Here is a 19,728-nt window from a genome sequence, read left to right on the forward strand (position 1 = left end):
TTCATATGCATGTTCTTGTCATGCAAACTATGCATGGTTGCTAGTTTGTCCTGGCACCGTAATATTCATACGGATTCATGTGATGAGTTAACTTGAATTATACATTTACTTTTTAAAAAGAGAAAATTGTTTCGGATTAATGTTTTTTTTTTTTTTGAGAAGGTAACATATTGTATATATTTATATAAACAGCAGACATCTTTCTTGAGGAAATGACTTCCTAAAAAACAGGTAATCTGAAAAATAACTTCCAGTCGTATCAAAAACACCCATATGCGATTTGAATAATAGGAAATCATTACTTAGTGCCAGCCGCTTCACAGCAAATTTAGGCTAACCACAAAGATCAGCACATTAGTCATTAAGGCCCTCTGCCCACGTAAAAGATAAGATGACACTAGAAGGAAAAAAGAGTAACACTTCCCACGCGCGGTAAGAGCTAATGCAGCTCAAAAGAGTACTAAACCAGAATGATACTTCCATTTATATATACACTGTCTGAATTCTTGATGTGCACTATGGTATGTACAATCAAAGCAGGGGCAGCAACAAGTGGCAACGACTCGAATGATGCTCCTTACTCTGGTTGAGCAAAAATGAACAAGGTCTAACACCACACAGTACTTTCGTCTATAACAGATGCAAAGTTGTAAAATCAAAGCAGGGGCAGCAAAATATGCACGAATGCTCAGGCTTCTATCAGCATCGAATTAAAACTCCTACAGAAAATATGCTCCCTACTAAGCAAAATTGAGCAAGGTCTACCACCGAACAAGTTTATTCTCTAACAGATACAGAGCTGTACAAGGTAACATTTACCTATGTATATTTCTCGTAGAAAAATTTCAATGTCCACACAAACACAGAGTCACTTTGAATCTATCGGGACAGCTAGTCAATATTGTTGATTGATTGAGTTAGCAGCATCAATAGACTGAATCAAGCCATTTGCTTGCAACACCTTGAGTGGACAGATAATGAAGTATGGCCACCAGATCCTCCAATCTATTACTAAACACCTTAAACTCAACCAATCTTCCTTAAACTCAACCAATCTTGATTCTTGTCAATGCCTGAAAAGTATGCTCTCCGTGTCCAAAAGGACGTGTTATATAAAATCTGACTGGAAACATCATGTCAAGTGGCCATTTCTTCGAGAAAACTGAACTGAGGCGACACGAATAATTTCAATGAGATGCTCATCCATTGCATCAAACTCACTTGAGTTACGTAGATGATGATACATAGGGGCCAGATACTCTGCTGCTACTTCGACCAGTTTCCACTGATTGAGGTTAGCAGCCATCTGGATAATTTTAATAGACAAGTACTGATAGGAATCCAAAATGGATACAATCAGTCTAAAACATTTGTCATGCAAGTCTTCTAAGAGCCAGAATTGAGCAAGCGAACATAGTTCTACATAGGGCTCGAGTTCGTGTAGCTTTTCCTCCTTAGTCAGATTATCCCATAGACAGCCAGATATTGGTCTAGGCAACTCACTGGAATAGAACCAGCTGACTAACTTAACCAAGGAATCCCAACAAACTGGCACCTTGATGGTCAGTGAATGGCTGAAACAAAACCAAACAAACGTGGAATCAGCTAAACATTTGAGAAGTGAGAAAGCTAATGTAGCAACAACAACAACATACCTAGCGAAATCCCACATAGTGGGGTCTGGGGAGGGTAAAATGTACGCAGACCTTACCTCTACCATGGGAGGTAGAGAGGCTGTTTCCGGTAGACCCTTGGCACAAGGACAAGCAGTTCAAAGCAGTATAAAAGACATGAACAAAATACTGTAAAAAGCATGAAAAAGCTATCTGAAAAACAGAGAAGCAGTAACTACCACATAAGAATACGATAATAGAAGTACAAGAAACAACAGACAATAGCAGAAATCAAAGGACAGAAAAGCTACGACTAAGTAGGACAACACTCGACCACCTGCTAGCCTTCTACCCAAATTCGTGTCCTCCATAACCTCCTATCTATAACGGAGTTATTCTTCTCTTTTGGGTGGTTCTCCTATTCTAAATTCAGAAAACAAAAACAATATTCCTTAACTTGAGAAAAAGGAGTATCTGACACTTTGAGAACTAGGATCAGTAAATACCAGTCCTAGCATCTTCAGTAGCAGGAGAGAAAAATTGCCTACAGCAAAACACCTGGAGAAACCGTCTTTGAATTCAATTCAAGAAATAGATCTTGCATCCAATATTTGGAAAATTATGCAGACTCAATTGATTTTATGCTACTCGAGCCTATATATTGGCCAGAATCATCAGTCATAAGGCACATAATGCAGGAAAACAGGGGGTTGGGAAGGGCATAAAAGTTAGAGCTACAGTCAACCCAACAATGGAGTAAACCAAGTTTTTCAACTCTGAATCCATATTATGATAAAGCAACCTATTAGGATACCTTTCTTGCATTCCTGACTGAAAGAGGGCCCTTAAGTATTCACAACTTGACCACAATATAACTTTGTGAACATGCAGGTGCAAAACAGATATTGAGCAAGAATTGCACTCCTGATTACTTGGTCGGGAAGTTTCAGCCTCCAAAATAATATCCCTGATTTGCAAGAAGAAAAAGGGAAAATTGTCATATCTTAGTTTGTTCGAGGACTGAGAGGCAGGATAAATTATAACACCTTGAGGTGTCTCTACATAGCTAACACAGTAGAGAAGTCAAAGAAAAATTCCAACAGCTCATATTAGAAACTCTTTAGCATTTATCTATAAGCACGCTTAAAACATTAAAGATAGATTCAAATGTTATCCATTTATAAAGTCTACATGCTCTTAGTCAGTGAACAGCCTCATGCTAAATAAACTATTGTACCTATGCACCCACCACAACATAAAAATGCCTGCAAATGAGTTCTGGAAGAGAATTTAAACCAAAAAGACACAAAGAAAGAAGTTTAATACGATATACACATGCCCGAAATGAATTGTGAAAAAAGGATTCATACGAAAAATTACGTCCAGCAGGCCCAAGAGCAGAAGTAAAGTCGAAAGTTGGGAATGGAGTTCCCCATTTCGGATTCCTTCCAGAAAGCAATTGTACTAGAGGTTGCAAATTGCAATGTTTGGCTAAAATTTTCAACTTCTTCACAAGGTCTTCTCCTGCTTCAAAGGACCCCAAATAAATATACTCTAATAACTTTGTCAATGACTGTCGATCAACATGAGCTGAGAGACGAACTTTGGTGATTAACCTATTGCATGAATCTGACTCCTGCTTTAAAGAGGAATCAAATGCTTTCTCTTTAAGCAATTTTTCAGGAGGTAATAATGATGGACATCTAACCAGAAGAACAACACCGTGAACATGCACGGCTTCCTGATTTTTAATTATAAGTTCCACATCAGAATGCTCGTTGTCAGCAAGGAGTTCCCGACATTCTCTCCCGAACTTACTTGGAAAACCATATAATCCAAGATGGCGAAGAATATAAGCAGCGTACCATCGTGGTCCAGAGTTAGAATTGTTTATACAGATATTCTGGATATCTCTTATAAAAGCAGCTCGCAATTCCATCTGATCGTGAAAGATGCCACAGCAATTTTCCGCATTTATCAATTCACCAAGAGCCACAAGTCCAAAAAGTAAAAGCATATCTTCACCTTCCCAATCTTCTGAAGAAGGCCAGCAACAAGTCCTTTCACTGAAAAAGTTTTGCACATGAGGAGCCACACTAGATCTATTTAGGTGGACAGGATTGTCTAACCACCAACTAATGAAGCTCAACAGAGTGGCTATTCCTCCATGCTGAATTACATGCTTATGATATTTTGGCAGAGCTGAATAACATGCCAGACTTATCAAGCTTATGACAAGTCTAAAATTACTCGGTATTGCAAACTTGTTTCCAGAAGATGCGGCTTTCAAACTATCCAGTAAATATCCCACGTAGTCCTTTCCCTTTAGTGCCAGAACTTCAGATAGGATGGATCTTGTTTTGGAAGCAATGTACTTGCTGGGAGAATAAATCATCATAAGGACTGCTCTAGATGCTGGTTCACTCTCCGATGAATGACAAACACTCCCTTGAGAAATTTGGCGAGACATGAGGATAGAGTCCACGAAGGCCAAGCTTTCAAAGACAAAAACAAACAGAAGCACATGCACAGTGATTAGGAATGTTTCACATCACTACACTCACTAGGGATTTCTACACTTCTACACACTGTAAACAAAGTAACTTGATACACGCACGCGAGCGTGCACACACACACATATACACACACACATATGTGGGTGTATGTTATGTATATATGTGGTGTATGTGAATATATAAACATATAGATAAACTTGGAGAAAATTGAAATTGTACCAAGATCTTGGGTTCATTTACCATGCACAAACAATGAGAACATTAAACCAAGTCTCATTTCCATGCATCTTGGGGAAGAAATCTTCCATACAATTCGCTGCAAGGCATCCAAGGATATCCCAAACATATGGTCTCAGTGGAAGAAGAACATGTGTATCAAAAACTTCTTCTAACTTGATGATTTGTTCTTGTAGAGATAAGCTATGTAGAGACTGCTGAGTTGTGTCAGAATTTCCTATGAGAAGTCTAAGAAGAACCCCATCAACTCTTGCCTTCCAAAAATAGAAGTGGTGGTCCCCTGCCCAACGAGCGATCAGAGCTAAACGGCATGCCTCGACTAGTATGGACATTTTCCCCTTGGTAAGCTTTCCCGCATCCAAACTCCAGTTACTCATTAAGGTAATAATGGCTTTCACAATGGGCTCACAAGACAATTTAATAATTTTTGAGCATCCTTGTTCACTTGTCTGAGCAATTAGCAAAATATATTAATGTAAGCGAGGGACAAAAATTGAGCTCCTAAGCAGGATAGAGGATAACAGTTCAGTATCAATTGCTACCATTAAACATTGAGCAAGTCTTAATCCCTCTTTCTGGACAGAATACGGGTTTGAACTGTCCAAACTGTCCACCATAATTTTTACAAGACCTTCCCCATCCTCCAAAAGCTTATCAGTTCCATTGCCACATAGAGCTGCCACCCAAAGTAAGAATGCAATATCATGAGTCTAAGCTACAGAGAGGAGAGAGGTAAGAAATTTGCAGGATAATATGAATACCTAAAGCAGAATATAGCTGCATAACAGCAATTCTTATGGAGCAGTCAGGGTTGAGCTTGAAAGTTGCTAAGATATTCAACAATTTCTTATCAGTCCAAACATGGAATCGAGAAGGAGGCCAACGCCACAAAATTTTACTTAGCAGAGAAGCCATCTCTTGAAAGTACTCAGTCGGCTTATTTTCCGTGGAGTATCCTTTTACATTCTGGACTAGATCACCAACCACATTTGTGGTTTTTAAGATCTTCCAAACCTCTTTCTCTCTTTTAGAACTCAGATTTGATAAAATCAAATTCAAGGCAGAGGCGCAAGATATGGTTACTCGTAATTGCCGGAAACTCAACAAGGATGATAAAGGATGAATGAGATTGGAAAACTGAGGTTGCAGCATTGAACTTGGTATCACGTGGATGATCTTTACAGCTACATCTGAGGCCAATCTCATTGTGGCTTCACTTTTTGATGCTAGAATACTTCCTACAGCTCCAACAATGTCACCAACTGATTCCTGGTATGGAAAGAAAATACCAGAGACAGAGAGTTATTCAAACAGGTATAGATCCCCGCAAGAGATCACAGAACTAGCAGGAAATAGCACCAGTAAAGTCTATATTGCCTTCCAAAAATAAATAGTAAATTTGAATTACTTATGAGTATGCTTTTAAAGGAAAAAAGAAGGCAAAACATAGTGAGAAGCCAAGTATTGGTAGATGGCGTTCTTTTTTTTTCGGCACCAGTATCTACAAGTTAGAATACTCACAACTATGTTCTTTTCATACGAAGAAATCAACAGACTATCTGGAATCTAACCCTTTGTTTTCGGTTTTCTATCCACATTCACATATACGAGGTTGGGTCTCTCAACTGGAGAATTAACATCAAAGCTCGCTGTTACAAAGACAACCTAAATTTCATCACTCTTTCTGTAAACTGAGGAAATTTTTTAGGGGTAGCAAGGTAGTCTGGATACACATAGCGGGAGCTTAGTGCACTGAAAGGCAAGGGTAGCAAGGTGGTCCGGATGCACATAGCGGGAGCTTAGTGCACTGAAAGCAAGGGTAGCAAGGTGGTCCGGATGCACAAAGTGAGCTTAGTACACTGAGGTTGCCTTTCAGGGTGATTTTCATCACATAGATCTATTATTCCAGTTAACTTTATTCAGGAAGGCTAAAGGTTTCCATAAAACATCTTCTGCTTTACAAAAGCAAAAACATTCTAATCAAATATGCATGAACATGATGCATCTCCAATTTGTAGTTCATTTCTGTCTCTTGCACGTTCTTAGCAACAGATAATAGGCGATCCAAACGAGTACGAGATCGTGTGTTCTCCAAATTCATACAAGGTTGGTAAGTGGAAGACAAATTACCTTCACAACTTGGTGTTGTAATGATTCAGCAGATATACTATCAAGAAATGCATCAACTGAACGAACCACCAGCCTTTGAATCTCAATATCAGAATAATGCCACTTTTGACCCTTGTCATCGCAATTTCTACAAGAAACAAGTAAATGAGTAAAGAATAGGATGAGTCATATTAAAATGATTGTCGCCCCAGCAGAAACATGCGCTTGTTATGTCTTCAGTTTTCACTGACCATAGGAGCAAATGGTGTTTCAAGTTTGATCTTTGAGGAAAACTGGAAAGAGAATTTAGGACTATCGCATATCAAGGGAATCATGAAAAATATGCTCACTCTGATTATCAACCCTGAATTCCTCTGTTATAGTGAAGCTAGAGCTATCAATTCAGCACTGTCTCAGATAAATGAAGCATACGTATCAGTTATATCCAAAGGCAAGTGGACTTTTATTTGTGAAAAATATTAGAGGATTCATATGGCCAACTCCAGCTACTTTGGATAGAGAAGTGGTGAGTGATTGCAATTGATAGCGGTAATATCAGAGGATAAATTAACTTCTAGAAAGAAAACGAAGAACATCTCCGATATGCTGTTAAAGTGTGGTGGAAAACAGGACTTGTAGGTTGCCCTTTGCCAATGCATCCAGACCTATTTGTCCATTTTGTTCTATCAATCGAATTCCAAGCAGTGGCAAAAGGCTGCTGAACCCTTTTCCCAATCAGCAGCTCCAACAAGCAGCGAGGGGATACTGGATGAAGCAATATATGTGTAGTTGACAATGAGGGTCAGCAGGAATTCTTCACACCCATCCACAAGTTAGTTATGTATGCTTGGTGTATTGGTTAGCTTGGAACAACTCAATGTGGCACACAATATGCTTACTAGGCTTCAGAATTCTATATTCTTATTAACTTCCTTACGGCCACCTATTTGTCTCTCTGCTGAACTTCGGTTATGGCCGAAATTGTTTGCCCACAGACCGGAACTAACTGTTATGGTCTTGTATGTTAAAAAAAATTCTAGAAGATGCAAACTTACTCACCCATTCTTAGTGCACATAAGACAACCTCTTTCCATAGCTATCTTGTATATAATCAGAGTTTCCATATCATACCCATGCTTAAAATAACGAGATTCCACATTTTGAAGCAAGACCATATTAATTAATTTACCTCTTGGTTTAAGCATTTCAAGTGCTTCTCCTTTATCCATCATTTAATTGGCAGACATAAGTTCCGTCTTGCTTTACAGCATTAAACTCTAGTCAACCTATTGAAAACCAATTGTCTTCTCCTTTTTTCCCCTTCACACCGCGATTAGCTAGACCCAGTCGTGTAGCACAATGCAGCTAAACTTGTTTCAGTTACATACACTAATGGCGAACAAAATATTCCGCTGCCATTCCTCTCTACACCCAATTTATATGCTCTCTTAGTCGAATTACAACGAAACCAATCACAATTGCCTTTGCCGAATCTAACCAAGCATAAATAATTCAATCCAAGACTAAATACAAAAAGAAACAAAATTATCAGCTCCTGCCTTCCTTTCTCATCTTTCGTTGAGCCGAGGGTCTATCTGAAACAGCCTCTCTACCTTCTCAAGGTAGAGGTAAGGTCTGCATACACACTACCCTCCCCAAACCCCCACGTGTGGTGGGATCACACTGGGTTGTTGTACTATGAGGAGAAATCCACATTTGATGTCATTACTATTTTCTTATGACCTAGAAATCTGTTGTTTCCAGCTTAGAAGCTCCGCAGATAATGAGTCCATATCTCTACCCTTCTCCACTTAAATAGGAAGCACACATTCCAAAGTTTAATACTTCCTTTGTTCCAAAAAGATTGTCTTACTTTTCTTATTAGTTTGTCCCAAAAAGATTGATACATTTCTATATTTAGAAACAATTTAACTTTATGAAATGATTTACAACAATACAAATATCTAAGGCTTGTTTTGGACCGTACATTTCAAAAGTCTTCCTTTATTTCTTAAACTTCATGTCAAATCAAACTAAGACAATCTTTTTAAGACGGAGGGAATATATTGTACATACATAGAGCTAAAAAATGGACTAGAAGCAAGGGCGAATCCAGGTATAAAAAATGGGTCACGTGAACACATGATCACCCGAGGTATATTATGTATATAATCCGTAAAATATATCTAATATTAACTAAAAAAAACACATGCTCAAACTAGACCGAATGGAGCACTGGCAAAGTGCTAAGGTTGTGGGATCGAATCCTACTAAATGCACTCTTGAAATACTGGATTCGCCTCTGAGTGTAGAAGGGATAAATTTGGAAAGTTATGAATGCCAATTATGTTGAACCAAAGCTCTGGGAACTCCAATACATATTACAATTTGTAGGAGAAAAAAAATCATATGTACATCATAAAAAAGCATGGGAGTCCCAATAATTCAAAATTCCCCCCAAGTTGTATGAATCTCTATTTTTTTTTATGACATGGGAACCGCGGTCGCTACCCCTTCGGGTGCGCACAAGGTAAACCCATCTCCTACGCAATAGCTCGCAAACCACACAGGAGAATAGCCCGCACTAGGCAAGTCCTGTGTGAAGAGCTTGACACAGAAAGCAAATCTCCTGTCGTAGGCAAAGTGTTTCGAACCTGAGACCTCCGTTATGAAAGCCCAAGCCACCCTTGCGGGTCCAAGTTGTATGAATCTCTAATCAATCAATCAATAAGTCAAACCATAACAATCATCCATACCTAATCTGCTCTACATAATGTAAAGAGAGAAAAGTTATAAGAAAAATAAATAAGAGGATTTATTTACCTAGTGCCGAGATTGAGAGCGTGGTAAAGGCGCTTATGAAGTGTTAATATGTGACCACTAATACCCCGACTACTGTTGTTTTCTGCACCTTGCTTTGATGAAGATGAAGACCTCATTTTTGCAACTCAATTTGACAAAAAACACACGCAATTTGTGTATTTGTAATTGCTGCACTCTATTAAAAGAAGAGATGAGTCGGTTGTTGTGTCGCCGCGCATTTGTCAAATACTCACTTTGTCTTATCCACATTATTAAAAATACATCTCTCAAATTACTTATTCATTTACAAAAATAAAAAGAAAATTAATTAAATCTTTCTTGTCTTACTCAAGATTGATTAGAGTGTATTTATTAGAGAAAAATAAGAGTAAAATAGTAAAAATACATCTTTCATTTATAATTTCTTAAGAAATGTGCAAATAGAAAAGTGAACAACTAATATGAGACGAAAGCCGTGGCGGATCTAGAATATTCTCGGAGGGGTTCAAAAAATAAAAATATAATACCTAAGGCCTGAACTTGAAACCTCAAGGTGAATTTTAAAACCCTTAAACTACTGAATCAACTCAGGGTGTTTAAAATCTATATATATACATAAAATATATAAAAATACTTTATATATACAATGTAATTTTTTATCAAAAGTGTTTGGGTGAACATCCGCAATGGGCTGTAGATCCACCTCGTCACGGAGGGAGTACCACTTATAAATTGCATTTTCACGCTCGTCTTATAAATGGCGTCTAATGCGGTCCATATAAATTAAAATTGTATTATTTATTATTATCAGTAAATGTGATTTGTAAGAATTTTATTGAATGCTCTAGTTGATCCTTGTTTTTCTTGTGTACTTCACTACTCCCTCCGTCCCATATTAATTATCCACATTATTTTAATATCCATCTCAAAATACTTGTTTGTTGTCCATTTACAAAATCGAGATAGAATTCATTAAGTTTTTTCTACTTTGCCCTAACAATAATTGTTTTTCAAAATAATCAATATTGATTAGAGTGTATTTAATTAGAAAGAGGTAAGGATAATAGAATAAAAATATACTTTTATTTATGAGTTTTAAATGGCGTAGACAAATAATATGGGATGGAGGGATTACTTCTCATCAAAAGCTACTCCAAAAAATTCAAGACACCCTATTTAGAACGAGATTAGATTTTATATAAGTCAAAGAGTAGGCCAACAAAATCAGACCTTGACTGAAAATTCCCATAAGAAAGTATTAGTCATATAGGACTTGACTATGACAGAGCTTTAGGTAGGTTGGGTAAATATTCATGTGTCAAAAACTTCTGAAAAATGATCCAGATTTATAGATTTAGTTTTGACTATGGTTAAAAATTACCCTTATGTAAGATTTAGATTGGTGTTATGTTGGAATCAATAGCAAATGTGAGGCGGTTTAAAATAATCCTTGTATAAGAAATGTATTGTTTTATACTTCCTTGTTCCAATTTCCATGAGGTACTTGATTGGGAATATAATTTAATAAAGTAAAAATATTTTTATAAGTTGTGATATAAAATATACCATGTATATTTATATGGCTATACATTATCACATTTAAGATAAAATGAAGAGTATAAAATTAAATTGCTTCTAGATATAAAAATGTCTCATTTTTTTCGACAAACTAGCAATAAGTTGTCACATAAATTATTATTGAGGGAATACTTTCTTTAGTTACCTGTTCCAAATTTGCTGTAGTTAACATATCTCTATTAAAATCATAAGCTTTAAACTATTAGTCAAACCTCAAAGATCTATTTAATTTTGAAATCAGTTAAGAGTTTCAAAATAAGTACTTTGAATAGTAGCAAACTGAAAAATGATAGTATGAAAAACAGTAAAAGCGCACTTTCCAACAATACTTAACAAATAAAAAACAGAAGCCTAATCAAGTTTCATAGGACAGAAGACAAACAGAAATCCCATCCATAATGCTCCATTTAAGTTCAGCTTTAATGAAATAGATCAACATAATCTTAAATATCTTTTACATGAAGACTAATAAACACCTCAAGAACAGAACAGAAACATTATCGTTGAGGATGAAATGAAACTGGAACCAGACCCTTCATAAAAACAAAAATATATGACTAGATCAGCTTCCTACAACAAGCATTATCGATTCTTCAGTACTGCCCGTAAGACAGACATCAATAGAAAAAGATGCAGCAAGTTCAACCAGAAGCCGTCCTAATAATTCATATCCTTGCCCTACTTGGATCTCTGTCTCATCTTTCTGCGCTTCCTCTTCAACCTCCTCATACGCTTCTTCTTCCACTGCATAAGTGATAAACATCAGTAATCATTGCGAGTACAGCAATATAAGAAAACAATATTCTGCAGGTAGCTGAAGTTTGTTCTCAAGACCATTTGCAACAGCATAACAAATGTTTGGATATATAATGAACTTGAACAACATTAGTTATCTGTTTTATAAAGTAATAAATTTTATGAATGAAAGGGCATATAACATGCCCATATACAAGAGGTTTACCAAAACAGCAGAAAACCTACAAAGAGAGACGGTTTTCTACAATTGATACCCAATCCTCTATACACCAAAAAGAACTAACGGATAAAATACTGCTTCCCAACTGAAATAACAGAACAATATTAGTTATTTTCTGAGACTGAAAAGTATCTCCTTTACTTTTGTTCTCCTCTGAATCTCTTGGGCTGAATTTTTCACTAGAACTAAATACTAATGGATCCAAACACTAGACCAGCACATAAATTCTTGAAGAACACATGAATGAGGTGAAATTTCATAAACACAAATAAGGCCCATGAAACACTTCTTTCTTATAAACAATCCACCCACACAAAAGCATTTTTAACAGCATTAGATGGAACACAAGAAAGAATAAAAGCTAACTGAAGAAATGCCGTCCCCAATTGGTCAAATAGAGGTTTTCCCTTATATATTAAGCAGGAAATTCAGTTTCAATATATGGAGCTAAAAGCAGAACTAAAACAAGATCACAAAAAGCAGTTTTACAAACTGGTACAGGATGATAGTGTGTTTCTCCACATTAAACAAGACATTCAACTTCCAAAATCACAGTATGTATTGAGCTAAAAATGAAGTTATAAAAAGATCACATATTAGCGGGTTTTTTTCTTCTTTAAACATTCGGTTGTGACTTCTGAGAATTATACATCTGGTGTATATTAGACATTAAGCATGCGAAAGGTGAAGCTGACAGTAATAATCTCGTAGTATTATTGTTTGGACTCTCTTGTATGATTTTACGTTGAACTCATTATATTTCCTCATCTACAAAATGATCCCTTCGGGCAACTGATAATTGATCAAAAAAATTCTAAAGTGGCTCGAGAATAGGATTAACGTCCCAATGTTCTATGTGCACGCAAGCTGGCCACGACATCAGTTATCAAAATATACAAAGATACCCATTGTTCTAGGACTCACTCTCTCCAAAGTGTAGGATCTATTTAAGCACAAAAACAATACAAGCCCTTAATCAATCCAAAAAAAAAAAAAAATAATAAACAAAGCGAAAAAAGGAAGGAAAATCTTGTTTTTTGAAAAACGTTAGCTTATCGCTAATCGCTTATACCCGTCCGTCCTGATAGTGAGCTCCTTTCAAAGTTGCAAACACAATCCCTAGCGTAAGTCGCAATCAACTTGATGCACTTTGTCGGACTAATGAGTATAGGACCTAATTAGAGGTGGTTGGAGCCTATATACCACTTCAAACGCTCTTTCTTTGGTTTCCGAATGATAAGTGGTATTGTACCACTATTCTGCCCATGGTAACCAATGTTCCCATTCCTTTGGAATATCGCTTGTAAAGCATCCCAGGTAGTTCTCTAAGCACCGGTTAACCACCTCCAAAAAAAAGATCTTTATTTGATTATCGAAACAAATCAAGGTAGCCCTTTGATCCATTAATCGCCCTCTACAAGATTGCTCAAAAAAATATAAAGGAACTTGATTTTACTTTCATTACTTCTCAAACATTTAATAATGCATAAATTTAAGCATATAAGACGAAGAAAGAAAAACAAATCAAGGTGACATTTTTATTCATTAATCGCCCTCAACAAGATTGATCCAAAAAAAAGGAACTTGCTTTTATTTTTATTACTTCCCAAACATTTAATTGGCACATTGATACAATAATTTGCAGGCAGAAACTAAGCAAATAAGAAAGCAATACAGATGCATAGAAAGAGATAGCAAATAAAAAAACTAACCTTGGCCCTCATGTTCGCTCAAATTTCTTCAACAACTTTCGCTGATAGCTCAGTTGGGATCTTTGGCTAATTCAATGGCCTCTTTTCCAATTTATATGATGTATAAGAAACCCTAATTCCTAAAACAAGTTTATTCGTACATTAGGACAGGACATTCTAGTAATTCATCATTTTTTTTGTATTTCCCATCATGTCCTCTTCTTTCCCCTCCAAATTATTGTAAAAGCCCCTTTAAAATGAGATAGAGTGGCTCCCTTAGTTATCAATAATCTAGTTTCATGAATAATATCATAAAATTTCAAATTTGAGCTCCAAAATTCATGGCCAAACAAGCTTGTAAGTAGATTTTTGTATTTTAGATGACTCTAATTTATTTATCCAATACATAATTATTCGTTCTTTAGAACTCATTTGACTATTGCAGACATTTATTAGAAGGTTCGATTTTCAGCTCCACAGGCGACATTTCAATTGAATTGACATATTTGTTTATATATATATATATATATATATATATATATATATATATATATATATATATATATATGGATTCATAAACTTGTGCAAGCATGCCAAAACTTTTGCAGCCACATAGTCAGTTCCATATAATCTTTACATTTGTCTGGTAAACATGATAAGATCATCATCATATTAGTATATGGTCGTTTAACAACTTCCAGTCCAAAATTCCCTGATTAAAACCAACAACAGATTATTGGTATTTAAGAGACACATAGTTTGTTTAACTGTAGCTTTGGTTTGTTTAGACTTTGACAATTTGGACTAAATTTATACTAGAAGAATGCACCATCAGGCTTTGTCTGTTCCTAACCAACCAATCAAAAGTCACAACCAAAATTAACTACTACTACAATTTTATTGCATGATCACTACATCAAAAGCCCAATCAATCTCTCAGTATAAAATACCTCAACCAATTAGTTTCTTCATCATCATCTAATCAAGAATCTCAGAATATCTCTTCAAGTTCATCAGCTTATTAGCTATCATATACACACAAAATACAACACACTATGGCAAGAACTGTCTGCTCTTGCATTTTAATGGTTGCTGTGATGTTCATGGCAATGAATGAGAAATCTGAAGCTGCTCGTCAACTGTTGCAGACCAACATTAATCCGCCAGGTGGCTCAGGGGTTGTACCGTCTTTTCCCACTATCCCGGGCATGCCACGTTTTCCAAGAATACAGGGAATGCCGCCAATTCCATCAATCCCAACTACTATTAATTTTCCAAAATTCACAATGCCACCAATGCCTTCTTCATTCCCTTCCTTCCCGACAATTCCATCTATCTCATCAATCCCATTTTTCGCTCCACCACCTCCTAAGAATTAATTAATTAAACGAACTTTATGCCCTGATTAATTAATTACTCATGTATGGTGCATTAGCTTGACGCTGGGGTCACATTAATTTTTTGCTTAAGTATTATGATTTGGTTTGTGTTTAGTTTTCGTGTTGTATTTGATTGCATTGCGAGTTCTCTTACTTTCATGGAGAGGTTTGGACCATTGATGTTGTACATATCATGTAACGTTACATTATATATGCATCTGTTTTTGTTCTCTCCATGCTCAACAAATCCATAACTATTGGGTTAACAATCAACTAAAATGAAAATGAAAGCTAGCATATTGTTGTTCCGTTAAATTATGTGTTGATATCATGTTACGTGTATGAAACTACGGAAAAAGGCATGGAAAGTTAAAAGTAATAGAGTAATAATGACTGATATAACAGGAGCATGAAAAGTATAATTTTTCGTTAATTTGGATAGACGTCATATTCATTTCATAAATTGATAAATTATTGTTTACTTTTTGACTCCTTAAAATTTAAGGACATATAACTAAAGGAAAGATGAAATGAAAAGAGAACATTCAAAAAGATTGAAGGACATCAAAATGGAACCCATCTTACTTACTACTTCTAATAGAAGTATTGACAAAAAAAATATGTAAACTACGTCCTAATAGGTCAAATAAATCATTTGGCAACATGAAGTGGCTGTAGTTTAGTGGTGAGAATTCCACGTTGTGGCCGTGGAGACCTGGGCTCGAATCCCAGCAGCCACATCACCTTTTTTCTGGTTGATTATTATTAATTTATTTTAAACTACTTAATTGGGCTTCGCCGTAACCTTTTCACCATCAGCAACATAAAGTCCAATCCAATTTAAATACCTTGTTCGTTCCGTCACTGTTTGCATTAATGGCCAAACTAGTCATCTCAAAGTTTTATCATCTAGTACTATTAGTGAAAGGTTGCCAAATCCATAATAATTTTTGTGTAATTAGCGGTCGTTTGGTGGCTAGTTAGAGTTATGTAAGTATTAGCAATACAAGAATTATTTATCCAGGGTTTGGCTATTTATATATCAGTTATTCCATCTTTTACCCTGTGTAAGTAATACATACATTCCCTCGTAACTTATAGATGTATCAGTTATGCGGGATTGTAAGCCGGTAACCAAACATCGTACTTGGTTTGTTGGATTTTATACGTAGCAACTAAATGCTACCAAACATGGTACTAGTTATGCTCGTTTTCATACATAAATAAATCACTTCCTAACCAGCAACCAAACGACCCCTTACTTCTTAAACTTTTTTGTGAAAAGCTTAGAATAGGCTCTCAAATTGACAGTCAAACATTCAGAATATTAAATGGAAAAGTTTCAAAGAAAATTTTAAGTAACTGAGTTGTTTGCATAATAAATTTACACTACTGAAATTTTGATTTCTAAACAAGAATCCAAATATTCAATCAATTTTCCACATGACAGATAACTTATGTGTCTTGAATTCTAGATATATAATTCTAATTTGATTAATTGTATTCCACGAAAGTAAGCAGGGAAAAATTATGAATCACTATTCTTATTAAGACTTTCCTCAATAATGATATCAACTGAATTAAACGGACACTGACTTTTAACAAATTTCTATTCAAAATAGTTGTGCTACTTTACTTTTGCTATATGGAAGTTGATAGTCTACTGAAAAATCTCAATCACTATTCTTGTACTTGCTTCTTTATCTTGAACTGATAAAAGCATAATAAATAAATGTAATGTAAAACGTGTTACGAAATCATAAAATTTTATAGGTTAGGATCGACTACTTACCAAAAACCCCATAGGCTACTCAACTAAAACCTAAAATATCTAACAGTCAAATCTCTTCATAACAATCTTATTTCTATCATCTTTGTATATATGCTATATAAATGGGTTTTTATACATCTATAACATTTTGATATTTAAATCTTATTTGATTGTTATGAAAAAAAAATATCACAAAATATTTTTTCTATATTTATGTGTGGGAAAATGGCAAAATGCAAAAACTTCATCGCTTCATCTTTTAATTTCTCTTGTTTTAAGTTCACATGAATTTTTAAGTTATATCTCCAATAAAATATAATTAATAGATTGTTTCTTATTATTTTAGAAAGGATACAGAAAATGTGTATTTGTTACATAGATGTGATTTTTCAATTCTGTGATGGACGTTTTTGTTATAAGTAAAAAATTATTATAGAAAAGTTTCTTTAAGAAAATATGTTGGTTATAGCAAAATGCAATTGCAAAGATTGGAGGGTGGATGTTATATAACTCTTGTCATATCAATATAATTTAATTGATTATGGTGGATTAGTTGACATTATTTTAGATGCATGTACAATTATTTGTATTTGGCTACTACTATTTATCACGTGTCTCAGGAAAACAAAGCACAAAAAGACAAAGTACAAGTGAAAGGTGGTCGTTTCTAATAATTTTCAAGTCGTTATCCAAATGATGCTCTCATGCTGGCCCGGGTTTTATAGGATATTGGACAATATTTTATTGAGGTTGAGTGAAAAATAAGGACTCTCCATTTAAAGTTGAAGCTTAAAAAGAAAGTTAAAAGTTAGTAAGATTTATACATCAATTTTACCTGAAAAAACTGAAAAATTTGTAATAAAAAATACTTATTTAAGTTGAAATACTTATCGAATAATTTTATACTAATATTTCAAATAATAAATTCAATAATTACAGTCTTGATAATTAAGCTAGTATTTTCAAGCACTGAACTTTAGCATTTGTATATGTTAAAATAGTTCAATATTTCGTAAGTTAACAAGGCATGAACTTAATAAGAAAGTGCAACATGAGGGTTTATTATTAAGAAGTTAAATATTTTTTTCTTAGTTTTTTAAATTTGGACCCGACTAAGTTCCAATTTCACATTCGGTAAGTTCCAAATTAAGAATAAAACGGTCTCTAATAAAGATGGTTAATGCTCAATTCCAATCCTTTAATTAAATGACTACATATCACTTTATAATAATCATTGTCGGTAAATGTTTAATATTTGTGGATATTAAAATAATATTTATGACAAACAAGATTTCAAGACATCAGAATAAGATGCGGGTTTTACCTTGGTATTTGAAGAAAAATCTTGGATGGCGGTAAAATTATTCCACAGCACGTTGATTTAAACTTATTAAAACCAAAGCAATAGTGGCAGCACCCACCTGTCCTTTTATATTCTACATTTACATTCGGGTGCTTCCAAGAACCATCCTCCTCTAATTAAGGCTATTTCTCCTTTCTTTTTTGGATTTTCCCTATCTCCCAAAAAAGAAAGAAGAATTCAAGTGACATACCTTTGTTTGACTAAGTATCCACATGGCAACTCCCTATTTGCTCAATGCACTAGCTAGACCCCACTGTACCGTTGATGCTATTATCCATATTTTTGTGGGATGACTCAGATCCACCTGGTCAAAAGTCTCAAGTTTCAACATTCAGAATGAATTTTTTAATAAGGAAGCGACATGTAAGGCATAATTGGGTTGTTCATGTAGTAGATATGTGACACTAATAAGCATATGTCATGGCCTCCCTGACTCACAACCTTTACATTATTACTATTGTAAATGGTTCAAATTGGTTGAAACTTTCTCAATCATTCTGGTGGAAACTTATATGCATCACCTGTAAGGAGATGCATGCATAGAGATTTGAAACTCTTTTATTATCTTAATCTTAACAAGGACATGACCTTGTCATACTTTCGGACCCTCTATCGAGCTCTACCCTATCCCTTTTTTCTTGTGTTTTGAATAGGAAAAAAAAATATCTAGTTGCTGTCAAGCGTCTTTCTTCGGAATTATCTCCCTTTAGCCGACTCCATGAACAGCATCGATAGCCTTGAAAAAATATTCCTTTCTTTCTATTGGTCCGATTCGTTGGAAAGCAATTTATCTGGTAGAATACAGAACTGTGTAGAAATGGACTGTCACACCTTTTATTCTGGTTTTTTTTTTTTTTAACATTCTACCTAGTAGAAGAGTACTTCAATAATGACAACTAAACATAAGAGTTGCGTTTGTCGTGAAACTTAACTCAACACCTTACGCTATGAGCTAACGACGATCATGCACCATGACATTACAAAAAAATATAGAAATCACAACAAATTTTTTTATATTTGATAATAACTTAGTTTTATTATTGGAAAATAATTTTTTTGTTGCCAAAGAATTTAATTTTGTTGTCATAGTATTAATTATTGTTGCAAAAAGTACTTTTGGCAACAAAAAAAAATTGTTGCTCGTTGTTGCAATAATAGCCGTTGGGAAAAGTTCATGCAACAAAATATATTTTTTTATTATCAAAAGTACTTTTTGTAACAATAATCAATCTATGACAATAAAAAAAAATTATTGCCAAATATAATTTTTATTGTAGTGAGAGATGTTTGCACCTTGTATAAGTTGGACGGAATTCAAAGTATTTATCAGAAAAAGTCATTGTGCACCCCAATAGCTAGCTAACATCTTTCAACTAATTGTTATGTTAGTTAGCACACTTTCTCTCCTTCTATCACTTCGAAAAGATTTTTCAATATTTGATTACAATGACTTATTCGAACGAGCAGTGGCGGACTTAAAATTTTAATTAAGTGGATTCAAAATATAATGAAGTAAGCATACGAAGAAGCTAAGGAGATTCAACATTTATTATATATACATAAAAAAAAAAAATGTTAATCTCTACTTGCTTTCAAGCATCTTTCTTTGAAATTATCTCCCTTTAACGAACTTTATCCAGAACACCAATAGCCTTCAAAGAGAATTCTTTCTTTCTTTCGATTCGGTTCGTTA

At 34.9% G+C, this 19,728-nt stretch overlaps 2 protein-coding genes, 1 long non-coding RNA gene and 1 other non-coding gene across 8 annotated transcripts; 2 read left to right on the forward strand and 2 right to left on the reverse strand.

Moving 5' to 3' along the window:
- Positions 1–274: 274 nt before the first annotated feature.
- Positions 275–9,513, reverse strand: LOC132627501 (BTB/POZ domain-containing protein At1g04390). 5 transcript variants are annotated; one of them, XR_009577891.1, is made up of 9 exons: positions 9,299–9,513; positions 6,497–6,623; positions 5,128–5,635; positions 4,909–5,042; positions 4,370–4,815; positions 2,984–4,108; positions 2,428–2,580; positions 1,656–1,750; positions 1,448–1,574 (listed from the first exon to the last, which is right to left on the reverse strand). XR_009577891.1 is itself a non-coding variant. In XM_060342879.1 (8 exons), exons 1-8 carry the CDS (start codon positions 9,412–9,414, stop codon positions 1,133–1,135), a joined length of 3,051 nt encoding a protein of 1,016 aa, XP_060198862.1. In that variant the 5' UTR covers positions 9,415–9,513; the 3' UTR covers positions 275–1,132. The 5 variants fall into 5 exon arrangements, 4 of the variants coding, with proteins under 4 accessions (XP_060198862.1, XP_060198870.1, XP_060198881.1 ...); XM_060342879.1 differs by lacking the exon at positions 1,656–1,750 and having other exon boundaries at positions 275–1,574; XM_060342898.1 differs by lacking the exon at positions 1,656–1,750 and having other exon boundaries at positions 1,438–1,574; positions 2,994–4,108.
- Positions 9,514–11,234: 1,721 nt separating this feature from the next.
- On the reverse strand, positions 11,235–13,989 carry LOC132627526 (uncharacterized). The gene is made up of 2 exons (XR_009577893.1): positions 13,544–13,989; positions 11,235–11,599 (listed from the first exon to the last, which is right to left on the reverse strand). It is a non-coding gene; the product is annotated as an uncharacterized LOC132627526 (long non-coding RNA).
- Positions 13,990–14,577: 588 nt separating this feature from the next.
- Positions 14,578–14,901, forward strand: LOC132626873 (uncharacterized). The gene has a single exon (XM_060341898.1). The coding sequence runs from the start codon at positions 14,578–14,580 to the stop codon at positions 14,899–14,901; it is 324 nt and encodes a 107-aa protein (XP_060197881.1).
- A 668-nt stretch (positions 14,902–15,569) lies between these two features.
- On the forward strand, positions 15,570–15,641 carry TRNAH-GUG (transfer RNA histidin (anticodon GUG)). The gene has a single exon. It is a non-coding gene; the product is annotated as a tRNA-His (tRNA).
- Positions 15,642–19,728: the final 4,087 nt, after the last annotated feature.

The sequence above is a fragment of the Lycium barbarum genome, chromosome 1, assembly GCF_019175385.1.
Source record: "Lycium barbarum isolate Lr01 chromosome 1, ASM1917538v2, whole genome shotgun sequence".
Lineage (NCBI taxonomy): Eukaryota > Viridiplantae > Streptophyta > Magnoliopsida > Solanales > Solanaceae > Lycium > Lycium barbarum.

Bases quoted from the DNA above. Each gene is read 5' to 3' on its own strand.
- LOC132626873 (XM_060341898.1), top strand. From the start codon at position 14,578: ATGGCAAGAACTGTCTGCTCTTGCATTTTAATGGTTGCTGTGATGTTC.
- LOC132627501 (XM_060342879.1), bottom strand. From the start codon at position 9,414: ATGAGGTCTTCATCTTCATCAAAGCAAGGTGCAGAAAACAACAGTAGT. The intron at 5,636-6,496 runs GTAATTTGTCTT...TTTCCATACCAG, and splicing joins TACAACACCAAGTTGTGAAG to GAATCAGTTGGTGACATTGT. The intron at 4,816-4,908 runs GTAGCAATTGAT...CTAATTGCTCAG, and splicing joins GACTTGCTCAATGTTTAATG to ACAAGTGAACAAGGATGCTC.